This window comes from Hypomesus nipponensis, chromosome 17, assembly GCF_054491055.1.
Source record: "Hypomesus nipponensis isolate SF chromosome 17, ASM5449105v1, whole genome shotgun sequence".
In the NCBI taxonomy this organism is placed as follows: domain Eukaryota; kingdom Metazoa; phylum Chordata; class Actinopteri; order Osmeriformes; family Osmeridae; genus Hypomesus; species Hypomesus nipponensis.
Genome location: NC_140377.1, coordinates 9831379 through 9853670, shown reverse-complemented (window position 1 = coordinate 9853670; position 22292 = coordinate 9831379). Strand labels below are relative to the sequence as shown.

At 43.3% G+C, this 22292-nt stretch overlaps 2 protein-coding genes across 6 annotated transcripts; both read right to left on the bottom strand.

Moving 5' to 3' along the window:
- Nucleotides 1–394: 394 nt before the first annotated feature.
- Nucleotides 395–6463, bottom strand: glyr1 (glyoxylate reductase 1 homolog (Arabidopsis)). Of its 5 annotated transcripts, none has more exons than XM_084677879.1 (16): nucleotides 6360–6463; nucleotides 5718–5754; nucleotides 5495–5574; nucleotides 5261–5399; nucleotides 4970–5080; nucleotides 4185–4268; nucleotides 3666–3719; nucleotides 2666–2716; nucleotides 2433–2503; nucleotides 2206–2305; nucleotides 1918–2028; nucleotides 1652–1753; nucleotides 1354–1516; nucleotides 1089–1268; nucleotides 764–888; nucleotides 395–578 (listed from the first exon to the last, which is right to left on the bottom strand). In XM_084677879.1, the coding sequence occupies exons 1-16, from the start codon at nucleotides 6395–6397 to the stop codon at nucleotides 504–506; spliced, it is 1521 nt and encodes a 506-aa protein (XP_084534005.1). In that variant the 5' UTR covers nucleotides 6398–6463; the 3' UTR covers nucleotides 395–503. The 5 variants fall into 5 exon arrangements, with proteins under 5 accessions (XP_084534005.1, XP_084534004.1, XP_084534006.1 ...); XM_084677878.1 differs by having other exon boundaries at nucleotides 1918–2032; nucleotides 2207–2305; XM_084677880.1 differs by lacking the exon at nucleotides 3666–3719 and having other exon boundaries at nucleotides 1918–2032; nucleotides 2207–2305.
- A 696-nt stretch (nucleotides 6464–7159) lies between these two features.
- On the bottom strand, nucleotides 7160–21778 carry ppl (periplakin). Its single transcript, XM_084678561.1, has 22 exons — nucleotides 21522–21778; nucleotides 17534–17636; nucleotides 17287–17441; nucleotides 16953–17073; nucleotides 16707–16832; nucleotides 16552–16593; nucleotides 16191–16352; nucleotides 15925–16032; nucleotides 15094–15189; nucleotides 14699–14821; nucleotides 14317–14463; nucleotides 13048–13199; nucleotides 12792–12895; nucleotides 12445–12602; nucleotides 12075–12253; nucleotides 11749–11887; nucleotides 11373–11566; nucleotides 11100–11250; nucleotides 10903–10986; nucleotides 10659–10775; nucleotides 10432–10524; nucleotides 7160–10314 (listed from the first exon to the last, which is right to left on the bottom strand). The coding sequence occupies exons 1-22, from the start codon at nucleotides 21572–21574 to the stop codon at nucleotides 7642–7644; spliced, it is 5280 nt and encodes a 1759-aa protein (XP_084534687.1). The 5' UTR covers nucleotides 21575–21778; the 3' UTR covers nucleotides 7160–7641.
- Between the last annotated feature and the right edge of the window lie 514 nt (nucleotides 21779–22292).

Sequence of the window (22292 nt, the reverse complement as noted above, 5' to 3'; positions counted from 1 at the left end):
TCTGTCTTTTTTAGATAATATATCGATAGCTTTACAGTTCACAGAATTCTGGACATAAAAAAAGGAGGTGACATTTCACAAAGGAATTAAATAAACTAATAAGTAAAGTGTGTGATAAATAATATGCATATCAATCCATGACCAGCGCACCTTAAAATCTCCTGGGATGCAAAAGAAGCAACAAGCTGCATTCATTCCCTACTCCACACCCTGCTGTATGCAATTGGGCATTCTAAACCAATTCAGAACACCCTGCATTTACCCTCAGAGTGACCTCCCCACAAGACGCTCTAGAACCTTCTGTTGAGCATTCTTTCAGGATATATCTATTTTCAGTCAGTGCAATGCTCAACATTGGCTAACTTGGGTTACCCATTTCGGGGGGGGCGGGGGGGGGGGGGGGGCGGGGGGCATTCACTGGTGTGAGGTGAAACAAAAACAATAATAAACTGTAAATCCAAAAGGGGGTATTGTGGTCCAGAGGATGGGTCACGTCTTCACATTTAGTGAATGTAGGCTCTGTAGACAGCCGACATGTCATTGTCTGATTGGTCCAGCGCCTTCGCCCGCTTGTAGACCTGTATACAGACAGAGGGTAATGTTCACAAGATAGCAAACGGAATGTTGCAATGAATGTCATTCAAAAAGTGTGGATATCCCTCTGACTATGACATCCTTATTGAACTTGCTTTGTTTAACATCCCTCTGTCTTCAGACAGGAACAAATACTTTAATCCCTTTTCAAGGTCCTTAATTAATTTACCTCGTTGGCTGCAGCCGCCATTGGAGTTGGGTGGTTGGCGGTATCGCCCATGGAAATGGCTAGCCTCAGGTCTTTCTGAATGTGTTTCAAATAATAGTCTGGCTTGAAGTTGCCTTGTAATATATCTAAAATTGAAGAGGTAAAAAAGTCAGTGTAAATCTAAAAAAGAGATTGAATCAATTACATTATGCAAAAACTGTAAACTTGAGACTGAATGTTTAAAGTGTCATTACAACTTACAAACTAATATCAACCGCTTTCATCAATGTCATACATTCAATTAGTTATGTCAAAGTTTAGCTCCAAAAGTTATACTCCAACTTACTTTGGCATTTCTGGTCCACAAAAGTGCTTGCCATTTGACCCTGGCATAGGATGTCCAAAAAGGTCTGTTGTGATTGACCAGTGGCCTGAGCCAGGGTCAGCCCCTCGGCAATGGTTGCCATGAAGCTGCCCTGCACCATGTTGAGGATCAGCATCATTCTTGCTGCGTGTCCTGCCTCACCTGAGAGAAGACACACGTTTCAGCTCGCCCACACACAAGTAAGCATAACAGCATGACACTACGAAAGACAAGAAAAACAACCTACCAAGAAAGAAGGAGGTCTTGCCCATGGCCTGGAAGCAGCTGCTGCAGTCTTCATACACGGTCCTGTCTCCAGCCGCTACGATGACCAACATCCCGTCATTGGACAATTGCTGGCTTCCTGCCACAGGAGCCTCCAGGAAACGGCCACCCCTTGACGTGATCACCTGGTCATTTGATGGACAGAGAAAGGCGGCCAAAAGTTGATGACTAAATGAAAACAAAAATGAGATGCGTTTCGTGTGATTCCAACGTTGGTTGTGTGGCTATATCGTAACGTGTGTAAAGAGGGCGTCGAGTACCTGAGAGAGTTCTGTAATGGTCTCCGGGTCCACGGTGGACATCTCTACATAACACTTCCCTGGCCTGATCCCCTGCAGCACACCACTGGGACCAAGCACCAACTGAACGTGTGTATGAGAGAGACAGGGAGGGAAAGAGTGATCATTCTTGAATTTTGTTGTTGTAACGATTCAAAGAGGAATACAGAATAGAACACAGAATTCATTCCCTGTATTCTAGAGTACATTCCCTAAACAGACCAAATCACAGGTCAGCGAATGCCTACATCTCTGGCGGCCTTGGGGTCTGACACACAGGAGAAGGTGATGTCACACATGGAGACCACCTCAGCTGGGGTCCTCCCTAACCTGGCACCCTCCTGGATGAATAGATCACACTGCCACAGGAATTTAAAAAAAAGAAGAAAAAGGATCACATTTACAGCTTATGTTGCACTATTGTTATGCCATAACAATGGTTTGCGCACTTGAATAACCAAAAAACATTGTCTCAGCAAATTTGACTTTCACCCTAACTCTTACAGATCCAGCTTCAGAGTATGGTCTTGCAGTACCTTTTCTGCAGTGCGATTCCACACTGTGACCACATGTCCCATCTTCAACAAGTTAGACACAATTCCACTTCCCATAAGCCCCAGACCAAGGAACCCTATCCTATTGGACGAGAACAAGGCAGAAAGAGTGTGTCAATAACTTGGAAAGGATGTTTTTGACAACTTCTGAATTTTAAACATAGGAGTCTTATATTAAAGTACTACACACTGCAGATAAATAAACCAACCGTTTATCTGTGGGGATGATGCTGCCATTGATGGCTGTGCTGTCCGCTGCCTGGATAGATGTTGTTGTGTCCTGTCCCCCACAATGACAAAATGTTAGTCACAATATTTCTAGTACACAGAGTTTAAACAACATTTTAATCAAGAAGTCTTTGTGCAAGCAGTAAAAAGTTCATTTTAGCGCTAGCAAATGCTTTAATTGCTATAAAGGGGCAGAATAATTAGACTCCTTCACCTCTTCAATGATCTTCAGGCGTTTGCTGATGGGTTCCAACGATGACACAGGCTGTGGACAGAGAAGAGTTAGGTTAGATGTAAGTTTATAACACAAATAACCACCACTGACATTCTCCTTTCGTCAACATACTGACTGAGCAGAAATGCTAATCATTGTTCAGGCTAGCCTACTGTGAGAGCTAGCGTGTCACATACTTGGTCCTCATTGGCTTCTCAATGTCATATATTTGGTAGCAAGCATTAATTCATCTAATACCAGTCATTACTTTAGTGCATTATTGGGTCTCTCTTCAGAGTGCTACAGATTTTAGTGCGTGACAAGTGTCTTTGGTGTCAAAGGGGGCGACTGTCAATAGGGACTGTTTGGATTTGTAAAGAATTTATCAGCGTAACCATATGCTGTTACGGTTTAACGGTTACAGTTTCACTTGGGGGTTGTTTATCTGTACATGATAAGAGAGACGAGAGAGAGAGAGAGAGAGAGAGAGAGAGAGAGAGAGAGAGAGAGAGAGAGCGGTGTCTAAAATAAGAAATGGAGCTGCCAGCTAAGATTCTGCCATGTTGGCTCAGGGAGAGGTGGAGAGGTGTCATTAGGTATAACCTGTAGTAGCACCCAACGCTTTAGAAAAGACACATCAGCAAGGAAAGCAAGGAAGTCTTGGAAAGTGCATGCAAAAGTGACAGAAAGGGGGTAGGCAGGAGATACAAAACATGGTGCTCCTAGAAGACATAACTTAAAACACAAATTAGACTACTAAAGCTTTCCAGCCAGTAGAACTGGAAAGGTTACTAGCCTAAGGAACAATATGAATAGTATTAAATCAAATTATTTCTAACATTACAAATAAGCAATTCGTAAGAGGAGAGAAAGGTTAGTCTACCGCAAGCAACAGGTCTTCTTGTTTCTAAAATCTCAAGCTATGCTCCTGCAAAACACAAAAAAGCAGTGTGCAGTGGCAAACCCCAAGGAAAAACGTTCAGCAAATGTTCCCTCTTACCTTCTCAGACTGGCTGAGCAGGAAGTGGTGGAAATGTGGGTCATCCTTTACTGGCTACAATGGAAAAGAGTTCAATTGAAACTATTCCCCATGGAGACTCATTGACCTGATAGTGTGTTCATGTGCAGATAGCAACATTATAGAACCACATGGAATCATAAAGCCTCAGACTCCTTTTGAAATGGATCTAATATAAAAATATATAATCAACAAACAAAAAACGTAATTGCTTCTTGAGCCAAGTGCCCTTTTGACAGTGCGTCTTGTACAATAGTTGTCACTAATGCCACTTTATATAATTTTGTTAGCTGAATCTGAGCTGACCAAAAAAAAAAAAAAAGTGGCTTTCAAAGACGTTTGTTTATGACTCTAGCGTCTCTGAGCCAAAACATAGAATTGATGCACTAGCTCAGAGAAAGATTCTGCAATTGGACTGCAGTAACGTGCAGAAGGTATAAAGGTTCAGGTCAGTTTAGGGAAAAGCAAGGCAAGGCAGGCTGTGGGAAGTGGTTCACCTACACTGCTCTCCCACTTGAATCCTGAGCCAGGTCCTGCCCCCAGCCTCTCAACAGTGGACGGCTCGGGGTCAGAGTCAGTTAAGTCCTTCAGGGGAAAGAGAGACACATTCACCTTTGGATTCAAAGCTGAACTTGCTGACCAGAACTGCCAAGGTCCTACTAGGTGGTGGGGGTGCATTCTGTGCTGTCGAGCAGTGACTGGAGATTAGCTTAAGAAGTGTGCTGTACATGACAAAAACCAAACCAATACTTAAGTTTTACTTTAAAATGTAGACAGCTCTTTTTTTCTTACTTTGAAGGATAATGTCTGCGATGGCACTTACGGCCATGTTACATGGCCAAGAAGAGGTTTAGTCAACTGTACCTTGACAGTGGGCCTGAAGTAGCATATGCATATCAGTGGCAAAACATTTTTACTTCCATTTAACTACTTTAGGGCCTTCTTTTACCAGCTTTTAAAAGGAACCCTCAACTGATCAGCCACCTAAAGTCTCATGTACTTCAATATCAGCAAAAAGTGAATGGGGCTAAAACTTGTTGGGGTTTCATTTAGAAGTATTCAGACTCATGTATAGAACATGCGGGCTTGGATACAGTATACATTTTGAACACAGAGACCCGGGAGAACTTTGCAAGTTATCAGTAGTTCTTGAGATTGAGGCTATGAACACAATTTCTATGACAAGCTTCTTATTTAGGAGTTTCTACTATTACTTCGGTGATACACTGTAACCACTTATAGAATATCTTAAATTTGATTTGCTACAATTTCACAGTATGACTGACCTTCTCAGAAGGATCCTTGAGAGCACTGAGATCCTCGTCATCTTCTTCTAGAATCTTAAGAGGCTTGGTTGAAGTCTTTTTTCCTTTAGAGTCCCCTTTGCTCTCAGAGTTCTGTAAAAGTACAATTGGATGGATTTAGTCCTGACGCTTTTAGATTATGATGGCTAAAGTCTTACACTGCTTATCCATTTTTTTTCTTCCAGTGAGCTGCTGCAACAGTCCTTTTTCTATGAAGCAGCAGTGCTTCTTCCGTGTAGAATAGTCTGTATTTAATTGGGCTGCAAATCTCACCTGTTCTTTCCCCTTTGCTTTCTTCAGGAAATCCTCTACTGCATCCACTGCCTGTTGGAAACGCTTGCCTTTGTTTATCTTGATCATCTCCTCTTTGTGTGGGTGGTATGGTTTCAGCTGTTCCACTTTAATCCACGCACTAGACAGACATGGAAGCACACAGTTTAGTTATACTCACACCCAGGGTAAGAACCATGTGAGCAGATCAGTAGGGTAGTGGAGCCGTTTACTTACTGGTCTTCAGTTCCAAAGAATTTCACAAAATGACATTTTTTGCCTCTTGGTTTTTTCAGATCCTTTGGAGGACTCACAACCTGGGTGAACAGATCATGAAACTTTGTTATATAATTTGAATTACCATGTCAATATTTTGTTACATTCTAGTAGGGTCCGTTGGAGATTCTTTACCCCTTTTACCGTACAGTACAGAATTGTTAGCTGTTTAAACACTTCTTACCTTTCCCGGCCACGGTGGATAACGTCCAAGTTTCCCCCTAAACATGAACGAAATTATAAGACTTCTTCAGTTAGATCGTTTAGACGTTTATGCGTCGTCCAGATAAAAAACTACCAAGATAGGTATTCTAGACTTTCCCTAGTAATAGATTGCACTTGATTGATATACTTAACGTCATGTTAGCTAGACAGCTAGCTAGTAAAGCTACGTTCATTGCTAGCTAGGGAGCTAGCAGTATAGTACTAGTACTAGTAGTTAACTTCAGCATTCTAGCAATAAACAAAGCAGATCCAGAACCTAGTACAGTAAATGGCTAGTTAGCTAGTTTATTTTGGTAACCTCGACCAACATAAATAGTTACACTTTGCAATAAAAATCATGTAAACAACGTTGGCAGTGTGTGCACTGAAAACGTTTACATGATCAAATCAAGTCGCGTCCGGTTTCCCTTCTGGGTGCGGTAAGCAGTTAGCTGGAACGGCTAGCAGCATTTGTTTGGGTTGGATCAACTGAACTACTGCGTAATTATTTAGTTATATGTTTCCGATCTTATGAAGTAAACTTGTGCAAACATAAAACACGACAGAGTTTGACGATGGATTAAATAGTGACGATGTTCCAACGTTTAAATTATTTTCTCACCAAACCAGATCCCCGATTCTCAGATGCACAGTCGCCATCTTACAACTTCACTGAAACGTCGCACTGAATCTAGTGAGAGGACTGTAGGGCTAGAGTGGAGAACACACCCACCAGAAAACACATGCGCCACCACGACCCTCAAAAGTACCCAAACAGACTTTTAATTCTCCTTAAAAAAATGTCATGTGGTAATTGCTGGTCACGAAAATTCTTTGATATATGTATCAAGCAAAGTAATTCAAATTTATGGTTCGTCCTTTTAATTCATCTGTAGCCTATTTGAATAATTAATATTACTTTATATTAATATAATATAATATCAGTACGGAAAGTAGTTGAGGACCTCAGGTAGGTTTTTTTACAACGACTATTTTTCATAGGCTACAAAAGTCTGCACTGTTTGTTTTTGTTTCACAAGAGAATTGGCAAATGACAACTTATCTGACATAAGAATACATTAACTGCCAGACAATCGGGTAGGATCGGGCAATTGAATAAAATTACTGTGAAATAAATCCTGCTCAATTATTTGATGGCAATATGACCTTTATAATATAGAGGGTAACAACAAAATGTGGGTGAATCTATCTGGTAAAAATATGTAGCTGTAATCAGGTAAATAGCCTAATGTCCCTGTACTTACTGTAAGTCGCTCTGGAAGAGCGTCTGTTAAATGACTATGACTGCTAAAAAAATACAAAATATAAATGTCACCACTGAATTGCCTCTGACGAATAGGCCTTACAGGTATTGTAGCCTACTACTGTACTTATTTTCTGAAAAGTAAACGAGGACGCATATTTTCCCATTAATAAAAGGTTATTTTTATTAAGTCAGACTTAATCAGTACAACAGATAACAGAGCAAGTAGCTTAACAAGAATAATGCACATTATTCAGTATGTGTAGGCCCTATGTGTAATTCAGCAGCAAACTGGAAATATATTAAAATATTTTCTTTACCCCTGTACCCAGTAAGAATTCCAAGCTCATATTAGGGACAGAAACCCCTTCCCCCACTTAAAATCACAGTCAAAACCCGAACCACATCCGCCCTCATTTAAAAACAGAAACTTCAGGTTAGATATTTCAACTGTATTCCCATTTGAAAATAAATATAACAGTGCATGAGAGATACATGAAAAGAAAACACGAATTCAATGTTAAATGAATGGCAGAATCGAAATATTTTCATTGAGTATACTATATATTCATTTGTTGGACCTATTTTATTGGATACAAAAATAATTGCTTTTCTGGTGCGTTTTTTTAGATTTCTGTCCTCATTTGGTCTTGCCTGACACCATAACACCAAATTCCTGAATGCTGATTTCTTTGTTTTGGTACTGATGCAGCTGGCGGTTTGTGATGTTCCCAACTTTCAAGGCATCCTCAATTGAGAACTTCTTCCCAGACTTCCTGTCATGGAGAACAGAGGACTCTCCGCTTGGCCCCTTGAGTGTGATCTCTTCCCAGTCACACTCTTGGCTCTGCAGGTTGACAAACATCTTCCAGTCGATGAGACCAAGCTTGTAGGCCTCCTCTGGTCGCATCTCCTTGCCTGAGTCGGGGTCAATAACCACAATAGACCTACGGAGGTGACTTTCTCTCTGCTCTCTCTTGGTATTCACAGTTGACAGACTCTTATGGAGCTTCTCAATTTCCTCGTCCTTTTGCCTGGTGATGGTCCTCAGCTCTGCCAGCTCCCTCTGTAGCGAGTCAAGCCTCAACTCTATGTTCTTGCCATTCTCCATGGGTGCTGTCTGAGTGATTTGTCTTGTCTCCTTAGAAGTAATCTGGATCTCAGACTGAAGCTTGCGGATCTCGTTTTGTAGACGTTGATTCTCCAGCTGCAAGCGGTTGCTCTCGTCACGGATGTAATCCAGCTCCTTGGAGGACTTGGTGTTGGTGAACTCCATGTCTGTGAAGCGAGAGGTGAGCGTGGACAGCTCCTGATCCAGATCACGCCTTCTCCTTTTTTCTTCTTCCAGAGTCCTCTTCAGTCTCTCAATTTCGAGCATCGCCTCAGGATCCTGCTCCACCTGCACCTTTTCTGTGCGCACAACCTTCTCCTTCACCTCAATCTTCTCCAAGGTGACCTGCTTCTGGATCAGAATATTAAGCTCCTTCTCCAGCAGGGTGCGCTTGTGCCTTTCCTCCTCCACCTGGAGCTTGAGGATGGAGTGCTCTTTCTCCTGTTGAGGGTCCTGCTGCAGCACCACCTTCTGTTTCACTGTCACCTTCTCTCGGTTTTCCTTATCTCGGATCTCCAGCTCGTTAAGTCTGACCCTGAGTCTCTGGATCTCCAGCTCAGCATCACGTCGGGCCCTGCGTTCGCGTTCCAGCTCTTCCAGCTGAAGTTCCAGTTCAGTTTTCTGTCGCTGGAGGCGGTAGAGCTCCTCTTTGAGGCTCTCTTTCAGCCTCTGTTCGTTGTTGATGTTTTGAGTGAAGGTGTTACACTCGGCCTTCAGGACAGGATCCTCCTCCATCTTGACAACCTCCTGCTGAACAATCTTCTCCCTCACCTGAGACAAGTCAATCTTCCTCAGCCTGATCTTCTCCTCGTTGCTGGACCTCTCTCTCTCCAAGTCCAGGCGTTTCTTCTGTTCATCTCCCAGTTTTCTTTTGAGGGTCTCAATCTCCTCCTTTGTCTTGGGGTCCTCTCTGTACTGCAGGACCTCATTGACCACCTCTTTGGTCTGCACCTGGGGCTTGGTATCCTTCCATCTTTGAATCTCATCCCTAAGCTGCCTGATCTCCATTTCTGACTTCTCCGTCTGGTGGGTTTTGTCAACAATTTCATTGCGCAGTTTCTCCAACTCTCTCTCTGTTTGCGGATCAGTCTTGTACTTGATGACCTCTTTGATAGTCTCCTTGATCTCCACTTGAGGGCCTCTGTTTCTCAACATAATAAGCTCTTCATTGACACTCTTCACCTGGGACTCTTCATCTCTGAGACGCCTTTGCTGCTCCACCAGTTCCATTCGGAGGGTGGCAACCTCATTTTCAGCCTTGGGGTCAGGTCGGACAATTTCGCGCACCTTCTCTTGAACTATGACCTTGGACTTCTCCTCTTCCAGGCTGACAATCTTCCTCTGGATGTCAGTCTTCTCTCTTTGAGATGACCTACGTTTGGCCATCTCATCCTCGTACTGCCTCCTCAGGTTCTCTACCTCCCTCTCAAAGGCAATGTCCTTCTCCACCTTCAACACTTCTTTGATAGAAATCTTCTCCTCTGCCATAGATTTCTCCTTCTCCAGCCTACGAAGCTTTTCTTGGAGGAAGCGCAGCTCATCTTCCAGCTGCTTCCTGCTCTCAACCTCCTTCTGCTTCCGGTCCAGGAGCAAACGGTATTCACTCTCCAGCTGAGGGTCATTCTGGACCTTGATCACTTCCTCTTCAGTGATCACTTCCTGTTCTCTGGATTTCTCTGCAGACAAGAGGGTCACTTGTTTCTGGATTTGGATCAACTGGTTGTCCTTGTTCAGCTTTTGCCTTCTCAGCTCTTCCAGCTCCTCTCGAAGTTTGCGCACCTCCTCTTCCTGGCCTCGGTCTCTTTCAATACGCAACACTTCTTTCACAGTGTACTGCTGGGCCCCCTCTTTGATCTCAGTCTCAATACCACGGAGCTTCAATCTTAGGGACTCCAATTCGTTCTCTAGGACTCTTGTTGACCTGCGCTCCTCCATCAGCTTTTGCTGGGCCTTGTGGACATCCTCATCCAGCTGAGGATCTGGGACCTTCTTTATCAGCTCCTTCTTGACAATAGTGTCCTGGGGTTTTTGGCCTTCCAGAACGTAAATGTCCGTTTGGATGGACTCAAGTTCTTTCTCCAGTTGCTCTCTTCTGTGGACCTCATCTGCCAGCTGCTTTTTGATTCTCCAGGGTTCCTCTCCAGGGGCTGCAGCATTCACTGATTGGACATTGACAGACTGGACCATTGTGATCTCAGGTTGCTAGAGAGGAATGAGAAGATTTATATTAGACAGTGGTGCAGTATTAACTTTTGAGATGACTGAACATCTAACAGTTGGTCATGTTAAACTTCACACAAAAAAAAGGAAATAGCTTACCTGATTCAGGAGGCTTTGAGTAAACTCCAGATTCTGCAGCCTTTGCTTGTTAACTGCATTCACCTCTGTGAATTTAGCCTCAATGGCAGTTTCCTATAAACAAAACGGCATTCTTTATTCACTTGTCATGACAATGGCTTTGGTAAAGCCCCAATTAATTGACGGCAGAGCAGAGATCTTCATAATACTTAATAATAGGTTACTGTTTTAAAATAACCTTTCCTAACCTCTGCCTTGACTGTCAGTGCAGGTGACTCCAGTCTGCTCCTTTTGTATGTCTGAGGGACTAAACCATCTTCAAGGTCCAGAATAGCCTTGAACTTTTCAGTCTCAATCTCATAGTCCTTAAAAAAAGAAACACAAAGAGAAACTCATTCATAAACAGTATTAACAGTCTACTTGCATACCACTCCAATTAAGAGCCTAGCCATAGTTTCAAAGTGGGATTATCAGCAACGCTTATTACGGTACCTTGACAGCTTGCTGGTAAAGACGGGCATTTTTGGAAACATTGTTCAAGTCAGACTCTTTCCTTGCAATATCAGAGAGCAGGTTCTGTGAAAGAGGGTCATTGGAGGTTCATACAAATGATTAAACAAGTGACCTTTGAAAATAAATGATATATATATTTTAAATTCAAAACATCCTTCAGATCATTAAAGACATACTCTCTGGTTCTTCAGCTTGGTTTCTACTTGTCGGACGTCATCAGTTTCACGAGGTTCATAGTTTGGAACGCGTGAGAGCCAGCTGTTCAGGTTGTCATACTCGTTACGATAGTTGTTGTGAGACATCTTGGCTCTCTGCAGGCTCTGGGACCTGAAACATAACATAACTTATATTACCTAATTGTGACAAACCACAACTAAACAGCTTCCTTCGGAACAGGATAATCCCATCATAACGGACAGAGTGTATTAAACAGAAGCATTCCATCTTACCGGGTGTCAATCTGCCGGTTGAGGTTGTCATAGCGCTTGCTGAGCTTCTGTACTTCGGCCTCCTGCCTCTCAATGTCGGGGCAGTGTTCCTGCAACTTAGTGGCCATGGTGTCACAGCTGCCTTTGGCTGTCCGGAGGTTCTGCTCAGCTTGTGTCACAGTGGACTTCTTGGCTTTCAGCTCTGAGGCAATATCCTGTTGGGACAGGAAACCATAGTTAGGTGATATCCTATTTGTAATATATAGAATAAAATACATATTTCTTTATAAAATACATCTAAATACACTTTTTTTTTTTTTTACTTCCGTGGGTGTTAATGACAACACATTTATTTGAGCAGGCCAATCTTTATGACAACACATTTTGTTAAACTTACAGCCAGCTCACGTTGTGTTCTCTCCAGTGAGGGGATGTCTGCTGGTGCAACCTCCTCTCTCGCAAGTTTGTTCTCATAGGTGGACAATAAACCTTTCCCATTCTGAAGAGAGTTCTCCAGGCTGTTAGAATTCTGTAGTCTGCAAAAAAGGCAGTGACTACAATAAATGCAAGGACATGAAGTTGTATATTAAATAAATAAACATAACTGTTTGTTACAATATATGTCCTTCATCCAAAAATAAAGACAACACTTTATGATAAATAAATTAAATGTGCAATAGGTACAGCTGACAATTAATAAGGTTTGCATATTCATTTCCATACTTTTCCTCTGAGCACTTAAGCAGCAGATCGATCTTGTCATCTTTCTTGTTGGCCTGTTCTACTTTGGCATGGAGCTGAGAAGCGCTGGCACATTTAGGATTAGAGGTCAGGAAGGTTGTCGACTCCTTCACTTTAGCAGTCTTCTCCAGCTCTATCCTATTGACAGCAGCCTTAATGTCCTGTGCATTAAGAATTCAGATAAGAATTAGGTTTCTTACAACTCCAGGGTTATTTTACTTTTCTAGAAGAAAACAATATCACAAACATCCTATTACAAGGGGGCCATGAGTATCAGTAAAAATAGGGTTTACAATGAATAAAGATGGAAAGGAAGGCTGTGTGTGTGTTTCTGTTATAAAAATAGAGCTACCTTAATATCCTGTAAGCGATCAGCACTATCCTGCAGTGGCCTGGTCTGTTCTAGAGGGGGGCGCACTCGAGTATAGATGGCTTTTTCCTGTTTGTCCAGATCACTAATAACCTTGTCCAGACCAGCCATCAGCTGGCGACACTGCTGCTCCTGCTTGTCTGAGAAGACACACACACACACACACACACACACACAGATTTCACAAACATGGATATGGTTACTTATTGTACTAGGGCCTATCAGGGACAAATTAAAAAGCTGAGCTAGCCGGCAGATCCCTTACAGGAAATAGACAGAAGACTATGTCATGTAAATGTAGGAGTTTCTAGAGTTGTTAAGCTCCATACCACTGCCACTCCCGTCCTTCTTCTTCTGCTCCTCCAGGCTTTTCTGCAGGGTTACCTTGCTGCCAGACACCTTCTGCTTGATGCTTTTATGCTGGTTGACTAGACTGAAAACATAAAAGATACAGTATATTGGGGTGTACTGTGGACAAGTAGGCCTCTTCAAGAATGCATCTGCACACACATTGTTCTCTCCTACACACGCACGCACGCACACACACACACACACACACACACACACACACACACACACACTTACTTGTCAGAGACAGACACAGCCTCTGGGTCAGTGGGGGGGATCATAAAGCAGATAGCAGGGGCAGTGAGCTTGCGCCCGGCTGCATCTTTCACGTCCCACTTGGCACCGTTGTTTTTCAGCAGAGTGTACCTCTCTCCACGCAAGATCTGACCCTACGCGGAACAACCAGAACACGACACTGTGTTAAACTGATCCTAAGTCAAACCCTCAAAATTTAAGACTTATACTCAGTGCTGTGGTACACCCAGATATCCCATCACCTTTTTAGTGTGCTCGTGGTCATCTGCATCTGCTGCATTACCTCTACAAGGTGTATTGCCTATTTCTGACCCCAGTGGCTAAAGGCAGTTTCTCTTAACCCTCCACTGATCCCTTGAGCAGGACAACCAACCGACGACACAGGTTTTAAATCACTGAGGAACTCTTAACTGAACAGCTCTCTCCTAGGTTTTAGGCAGTGATCCCCTAGAGGCTTAAATAAGATACAGAGCAAACGCTTGGGGTTTCTTAAAGGATTTAAATACATTAGGACACAAAACCAAAGTTAGAGAACTAGAATTAAAGGACCGGGGAAAAAAAGGGAAAACAGAGAGAGGGAAGTAGAGTGGCGGTGTACAGTCGAGGAGTGCTTACTCATGATAGCAGTGCTTACTTTACACTTGGGGATTACAGAAAGACTGACAGCAGAGAGAGGGAGAGAGGGAGAGAGAGAGAGAGAGAGAGAGAGAATGAGAGGAAGAGTGAGTGAGAGAGAGAGAATGAGAACAAGACAGAAATGGAGAGGGGAAATGGGGAGAACAAAAGGAGAAGAGGAGAATCCTCTGCACAGAGGGAGCAGGAAGAGAGGACCAAGACTACGATAGAAGGACTAAGACAAAGAAATAAGAGAAAACACAGAATGGGGTAATACGTTGCAGAGAACTGGAGGACAAATGGGAGGGGGCTGTGTGTTTGTCTGACAGTTCCTCAAGATGTTCCAAGAAAAATCTGATCAAAACAAACTTGAAAGACTGCGCCAAGAGGGATGTCAGGAAGTTTGTACATGTAGCCACAGCCACATCCAAAAGTGACATACCACTCCAATCACCCCTCTTTTTTATTTTTCTCTTATAGAACTAAATAGGTAAATCTCATACTGTACTAGACATGTAGCTAAAGCTGCTTTAATTGTAATAAAAGACGACCCCATTCATTATATACACCTCTCCGGATACTTAGGATCCAGTAAAAGGAGAAATGAAGATCAATGTATGGGTTTGTGTTCAGTACCTCTTCAGTGTCAAATTCACACAGCGCTTCCACTGGGAGGAGCTTCTGGGGCGTTTCCCTGCGGAACTTGAGAGGCAGCACCTGCAGCCCGCGCTTCTGTAGTGCCCTCACACGCTCGTCAAAGTGATCCATGGCCTTCGCCTGGTCCTGAATGGGCCAATGCACAGACATGCACAAAGGACAGAGAAAAAAGTGCTCACAAATTCTTGCAAGCCTCAAGTCCTTCCAGGCAGAAGTCAGATTGCGATGTCTTTAAACGATTCAAATGGGAACTACATTAGACTTGACACTGTAGGTTGGCACACATTTTTTCAAACAAACAGGACATCAGGTTCCTGGTCCTGTAGGACTGCTTCTCTGGGTCTCAGTCGGGGTCACTTACCTCCAGTTCTCTGATCAGCCCCTCCATCTGGTACATGTCTTTGAACTCTGGGTTGTACTTCTGGCTGACCTCTGTATCCAGCCTCTTCAGCAGATCCTGGGTGTCTCTCGCCTCCTTGTGGTACTAGACACGCACACACACACACACACACACAGTCATCAAGGTCAAAGTCATCATTCTGCAGAGAGGGAGTCACATCTGGTACTCAATATGTGCACAATTTGCAGGTTAAATATGCCAACAGTAGCTGAAAAGCTACAAATAGAATTATGCCCTGTAGTTCTGGTTTTGTGAAGGCAATGACATGTTATCTTAAGAGTGTGTGTGTGTGTGCCTGCGCGCGTGTGCGTGTGTACGTCTGTGAGTGCGTACACCATGAGCTCCCTGTCTCTCACCTTGTGGTACTCATCCATATGTTTGAGGTGGTTCTCCTCACAAATGAGCAGGTTGAGGTACTCCTTCCAGTCAGCATGCACAGCTTCCATGTGAGCCTGCAGGAGAGAGAGGGCACCAGGCTTAGACTACAAACATCTTTCAAGACTGCCACGGTACTGGAAAGGCATAGCTACTATTAGACTATGCTTTACTGTATAGGTTTCTGCATGGAAAACCCTATTCTAGTGACGTCTGAATATCAACATATGAACAATGAGAAGTGGCAATGGGTTAAGTGGTGCAGAATTCGAATTCTCTTGCAATAGTATAACCAGAGTGCGAATTATACAATGACAATCAGGGGGGTCAACTTCTTTACACTGTTCAGAGAAGCGCACACACAGCAGATTTTCCACTGCTCTGCTCCACACGGTCCTAAGAACTTCCCTCGGCCAGAACACAGCCATCTGAACAGAGATATTGTCCTGGCAAAGTCTTTATTTTAGTATTTTATAGTATTTATTTTAACTTTCTAATTATTCACACATATTTACTATGAAGATACGCACCATACAAAACTATTTGCGGGGACGATTTTAAGACGATAAAACTTCATTTTATCAATTTGATCATTTTATCAACTTCAAATTCTTCTCCAGGGCGTGTATTGACCCCCCCGACTTGTTGTTTTTACCTCATTTGGGGGGGTCCAAGTCTTAATTAGGGAGGTCAGATCCCCCCAACCCCCCCCCCGTAATTCGCACCCTGAACATAAATAACTTAATAGACCCTCAAAGGAAACAGCTGGTTTTGTCTCAGGACAGCAACTGACAGCAAGTCCCTGAACAAACCTCAATGACGTTCTTCCCAGGGTGATCACTGGCAATCAGTTTCTCTCCGTCATCATTCAGCTTGGTGACAGTGGCCTCCTTGGACTCCAGACACTTGCTGATGAAGTTCTGTTGCGAAGGTGAAGACGCATTACAAACACAGTGGACAAAGGATGGGGGAGCAAGAAAAGTTACGGAGCGAGTGAAGGGGGTGAACGAGTGAGAAGGAGAGCGAGTGAGTGAGCGTGTGCAGAGGTGCTGATGCTGCAGGTGGTTCGTGTCCTTGCCTCGTACTGCCTCTGGCGCGCAGGGTAGTCCAGGTTGGTGTCGCTCCAGTCATAGTGGGTCCTCTCGTCTGCCTGCTGGTCCATCCAGTACAGCTCGTTGGTGCAGCGCTGCATGTAGTCCTTCAGGCTCAGCAGGTGGCGCTGACGAGCGCCAGAGTTAGCCTGGAAGGAAGCCAGGTTTAGACAAACAAAACTGCCAATTCATGTTATGGAAGCACACCCACATTTACATAAGAGCACCCACATGCAGTTCCCTCACATAAACACGCCCTTGTGTGGCGCAGATGGGTATGTAGTACTGACCAAGAGAGACTGCATTAGGAACACACAACACGTCTTCATGAGGTTCACTTATTCTTACCAGGAGCTTGTTGTACTTCAACTGTTGTCCACCGACCAAGTCCTACAGAAGGTGACAGAGTCAGAGGCAAGAAGTAGGTGACAGACATGTTTTGACTCTGTCATAGGTCTTCCACATTATTAGTAGTAGCACTCTGTAGGCGGCTGGTGTCTCACCTTGTCCTCACTGTTGGTGATGTGTGGGGCCAAGGCTTCCACCTCGCTGTGGAAGATGTTATGCTCCTCCACCTCATTCTCGATGGTGGGCAAGTCCTGGCCAAAGCCCTTGTTGTTCAGGTTGCTCTGGTGGGGAGAGGCAGTTAGAACTGGTTTCTGCATGGAAACGCGAAACACGTCTGTGTGCTAGGGTGTGTGTGAGCGTGTGTGTGAGCGTGTTTGTGTGAGTATAAATCTCCCTCTCACCAGTTTCTCATCCATGATTTTGCCCCAGTTGACGCTGGGCATCCCTTCAGAGCGGGTCAGGTGGTAGATGTGGTCGTGGTCCTCTCTCAGCTTCATCACCCTGTCACGCAGTTGCTTCATACTGAACACACACACACACACACCCTCAGGGTCAGACACTTCACACTGAACACACACGTCATCAGGGTTTGGGTCATCTTAGAGTTAGCTTCATGGCTACATCTAGTATGTGCCCTATGTCTATGTAATCTACATCCATGTTCGTAACGAGTGTCTATATCCATATTCCTAGATATCTATATCCAGTGGATCTCGTCTAGTGCAGATCTCTTACTCCTGCTCGATCATCTCAGCCTGGGGGTGCTGCAGGCGCTTGGCGTTGACCGCGTCCTCGTCCAGGCCCTTGAGGAGCTCCAGGGAGTTGAGGATGCGCTTGTTGGTGTCATCCTGGTACAGAGGCGGCTTCCCCTCGTTGATCTTGCTCACGTCCTGCGAAAACACACACACAGATGTTAACGGGCAGTCGTGCTTCTCGTCGTCGGGGTGGTGTTCCAGGGGGGTGCAGCCCAGGCGGCCCGTACCTTGTTGAGGTTCTGCTCCGTCTCATAGATGTTCTTCTCCACCTTGTCCGCATTCTTCTGCAGCTTCTCGATCAGAGTGGACAGCTCCGTGCTCTGCGTACCACTGCACAGGGGGGAGCACGGGTACAGGTTTAGTCCCAGCCTGCTGATAGGCGTTCTCTAATGTGCAATGAGCAAGAGAGCGGTTCCTAAGACAACGTGAATGGAAGGTCCGAAATACGGACGGGGATCTGACTTGAGGGACTTTTCTTTGTTGTTAACAGACTCTTTCATCCAATATGGCTATCCATCAAAGTCCATGGAGAGGATGAGAATCTCAGGACTGACTTCAAATACTAAATAAATCAGTTTCCTGTGTGTCCTACATAGTTCCAAGAACAGAACATCCTTTCAGTATTATATGCTTATCAGGACTATTGTTCTGCAACCAGTAATGGTACAGTACAGTACAGTACAGAACAGCCATTGTCTCTTCTTCTGAATGTATGACCCTAGGAGTACATTTGCTTAATGTGGTTTTCATAAACCTGAGAGACCCAGACAGAAAACATGGGACTGATGATTTTCAGTATTCAGTATTTAATCATCATTATGATGAATTACTGTAAACAAATCTAAAGATAAAGTGGATGCATTTATTTGTAAAATGCTACAACACCCTCTAAGTCTGATACTGGGAATGGGATTGCTTTACGTCATAGGAGCCCAAACTACGTGGGAAAATAACGAATGCACAACACATCGCCTATCATTTACATCTATTTTGCTGACCTGTACATTGTGTCTGCACTGTACTGTTTGCACAAGAGGCAGAACCAAAGTGATGTGAAGATTTTCAAAAAAGCACCCACTGTATGTTTACCTGTGAGTCTAAGTGAAACACCAAGCTTCCACCTGCCAAGCTTCCACACCGTCGCCCTCGTTGTTTTACACTGTTCAGAGAAGCGCACACACAGCAGATATTCCACTGCTCTGCTCCACACGGTTCTAAGAACTTCCCTTGGCCAGAACACTGCCATCTGAACAGAGATACTATCCTGGCAAAGTCTTGATATTAGTATTTTATAGTATTTATTTTAACTTTCTAATTATTCACACATATTTACTATGAAGATACGCACCATACAACATTATTTTGCGGGGACGATTTTTAGACGATCAAACATTCTCATTTTCACACACTCTCCTGCTGCACTGCAGGTTGGGAAAATGCTTTGTCTCTGAATAACCTCAAAATACACTCATTTACACTTTTTGAATTTTGTTGAATGTGATCTCCAAAACTGTGTAGGCTGCACTTGACCAACTTGTACACAATTGGCCTGACCTTCCATGTCTGTAATTCATGCACCCAACATCCAATGGCATAATTATTGCTCATGTTCAAATGTTTCATGTTGCATGCAGGACAGTGCAATGTTACTGACCACCTATATTCAGATGGTACATGATAAAACAGGTGGATCCCACCCCCCAAAAAATGTTTTTATGAAAATGCAATAAGTATTTCTAATGTCCGTTTTCTCAGCTCTCATCTTTAAGGAGTGTTCCTACCCGAGAGAACAGGTCTAACAACTTTTTTTCTCCCAGGAGAGACATGGGCCTTTCCTTTATTAACATACAGAATGTCAGTTGGCTTTCTTAGAATCACTATGCTACCCTTAAGGCATCAGACAAGACCAGAACTGTATGTTTCATTTGAAGCATCCTAGCTTCTTAAGCTCAGCTTTTTGGCCTGCAGGTCAAAACACCACATCTAACAGTGCCACTTAAAAATTACATATATAATAGGACAATTTTAAGTGATTGAGACAAATTGTTTTGCTGTTAAGACACTGTGTGTGCATGTGTGTGTGTGTGTGTGTGTGTGTGTGTGTGTGTGTGTGCGCAAGTGTGTATATTGTGTGTATATGTGTGAGTGTGAACAAGTGATCCGGAATGGAGGTTGATTTTCTTTTCCTGAAACAACTTGGTGGGTGGTGTCTTTCCACAGCTTAGACTACAGTACGCAAACCCCTACAATTATTCTGTAAGTGACAGTCAAGTAACATACCCTGTTTTGTATATTTAAAGCCAATGTCATATTTATATTTAAAAGTGACTTTTCAGTTAAAACCTTTATAGCAGGTTGAAGGATTAATGCATTTTATGACCTTTTTTGTCCTGGCATGTCCAATAAACCTTCAGGCACATTTTACCCCTGTCACATCATTGAATAATGATAGACAACCAGCTTACCAGATGAAAATACACACACTTCACTAAACCCAACTGACTGCCCCTGCCGCAAATTTATTTTTGCCAAATATTTTCTTCAGCAGTTGTTTTGGTATCTCCCCAGAATGTTACGTACTTGATAAGGACATCACCTTGAAAGACTTTGATTGGCAAACAAGCTAGCAAGCTATACAATGTACCCTATTTGGGATTGTTGTAAACCTCACAATCCCCATGTACGTGTGTGTTTTGTTCTGGCGAAGGAACTGAAAAGTCAGAATTTGCTGGAGAAACGACAAGAACATAATGGGACAAATTGAAACCAGACAGTGACAACTATGACTCATCATGGGCGGAGGGGAGCCGCACATGAGATTCAACTCAGCCATGCCCCAGATCCAGTTTTAGTCCTTGTACATCTAGTTCTAGTTCTAGTACATACAGCTCATTTCTACTCTCTGTGGTTAACTGGATAAATACCACTTCTACCTAGCTCTCAGTCTTTTAATATCTGTGGATACGAACCAATCTCTTGCATTTGTTGTCTTGCGCAGAAATTGTCTGGCCCCTTTGTGGCTACAACACCATGCTTATCTGTTCATTAGACAAGGAGTTGTTACAAGGTCTAGGATGCCATATTGATGAGAGAACAGGGTGGGGTCCATAATGGGACAAAGCCAAGTCATGTAAAACAACTAGATCCTGCCAGTCAAACCTGCTAAGCCACCTGATTTATACAGATGTGGGTCGTCATTGTCTGCAAATATAACAGCAGTCTGCAGACTTCCCATAACTCCTTCATGTGTTGATAATGTAGGTTTGTTATCATACAGCAGACCCAGACTCACTGCAGGAGACAATTCTAGGTCAGGAAGTCTACTGTAGTCTATTTAGCTTGTTCTAACTTGAATTCTCCCCAAGATGTCACCAACCAGTTCCTTGGCATTAGTGCATAAACAGGCTTTGGCTTTAATCACATACAATGGTGAAGGTGGGGCTGCACTAGCATAGCTAGGATTCCAGCCTACTGCCCCATGGTACCTCCCTCTCTGTCAGGCAATACACTGAGGAGAGGAGAAGCTGATGAGTATCACTCATGTCTTCCAATGCACTGACTTGACTGTGTGTTATAGTTACTAATATGTAATTGTAATATTCTGACATGCTTGGTGTGATATATTAAAGGTCAGGAATAGCAATCAATGAATAACAAATAAGACGAAATTGTAGGAAAAGTATTCTAACCGATTAGTGTATATAAGAGTGTCTGGTCCTCCCAATCCCTGCTTTCCATTCACTTGTTGAGTGACAGTCAACATGCATGTCCTTATCTTGCACTTCAGGGTATACAATGTGGTCAGGGGGAATTTTAACGTGAAGAAACTGATACATGTTTGTAACGTGTCACAAGGCAGTGGCTCTGTTTTTAATTAAGTGTTGAAACTAGGCAAAGTATCTTACAGACATAGTATATTCTGTACCAATTTACACATTTGAGCAAAATCCAAGAGTAATGGCAATGTATTTTATGAATGGCTGAGCTTGAAAATGAACTATTTATAAATGGTTGGACATACAACCGTTTGTCCCAAATATTTGTCTGCCAAAGTTATCAAACCTGTTGCTGCTACTTCTTGCACACTTGCCACACCCCTGGGTAAAGTTTAGGGTCAAAGTATTGCCTTTCAATGGCATTGAAATACTATGAAATTGTGTCTTGTTCGAAAGAGATAAGTAAAGACAGGTTTCTAACATAACTTTGAAGACTCACGTTTTTGGTTGCGTAATTGTCACGCTATTCTTCGATGTCTTCTTCTTAAACATTTTGACAGGTATCCCTTCCCCGTGCACCTGTCAGGTGGTTCTAACAGTAAAACAATCCCGCGGCGAGTTGAGTCGTCTGCTACAAAGTTAACTCTTCTGTCTTTGCGAATTCCGCCCGAGTCTATTTCTCTAGCTTGGTGCTTAAATGCCAATTGTCGGACTGATAAGTGGCTCCCTCTCAGCAGCGAAAGACTCAGCAGTCAGTAAAAACGAAGCACCCTCACCTACTCTATCTCACAAAAATATGGGTTGGACTAATCTTTTTTGTGGTGCATACCTGTCGCCTATCAACTAATGGGCGGTGTCCGCTTCCCGCCCACTTCTGCGTGATCTCAATCAATATAAAAAAAAGTTACTAATTGTAACAGTTTAAGTTTTGAATTCGTTTGACAACATTAGGCTTCAAAATGTCTACAAAATAATTACTTTGACGTAATAGGATTAAAATACAGTCCTATCTGAAACCAGCGTTGAAACAGTCTGGTTGTTTCAATCATAAACCTACACTGTCCAAATAACATTTTGTCAAAGAGTATGCAGCTTTTGTAAGCTGGACAAGTTCCAAATTTCATAGGATAGGTCTCTAGCTTCTTGACATGCAGAACTATTGACAGATGTCATAAATTGTATGTTTGGGACATGTTTTTCGGACAGCACTGGAAGAGCCTGTTCAACTGGACAGAAAACTCAAACCCAGTCTGTGTGTGTGATTTTGTGT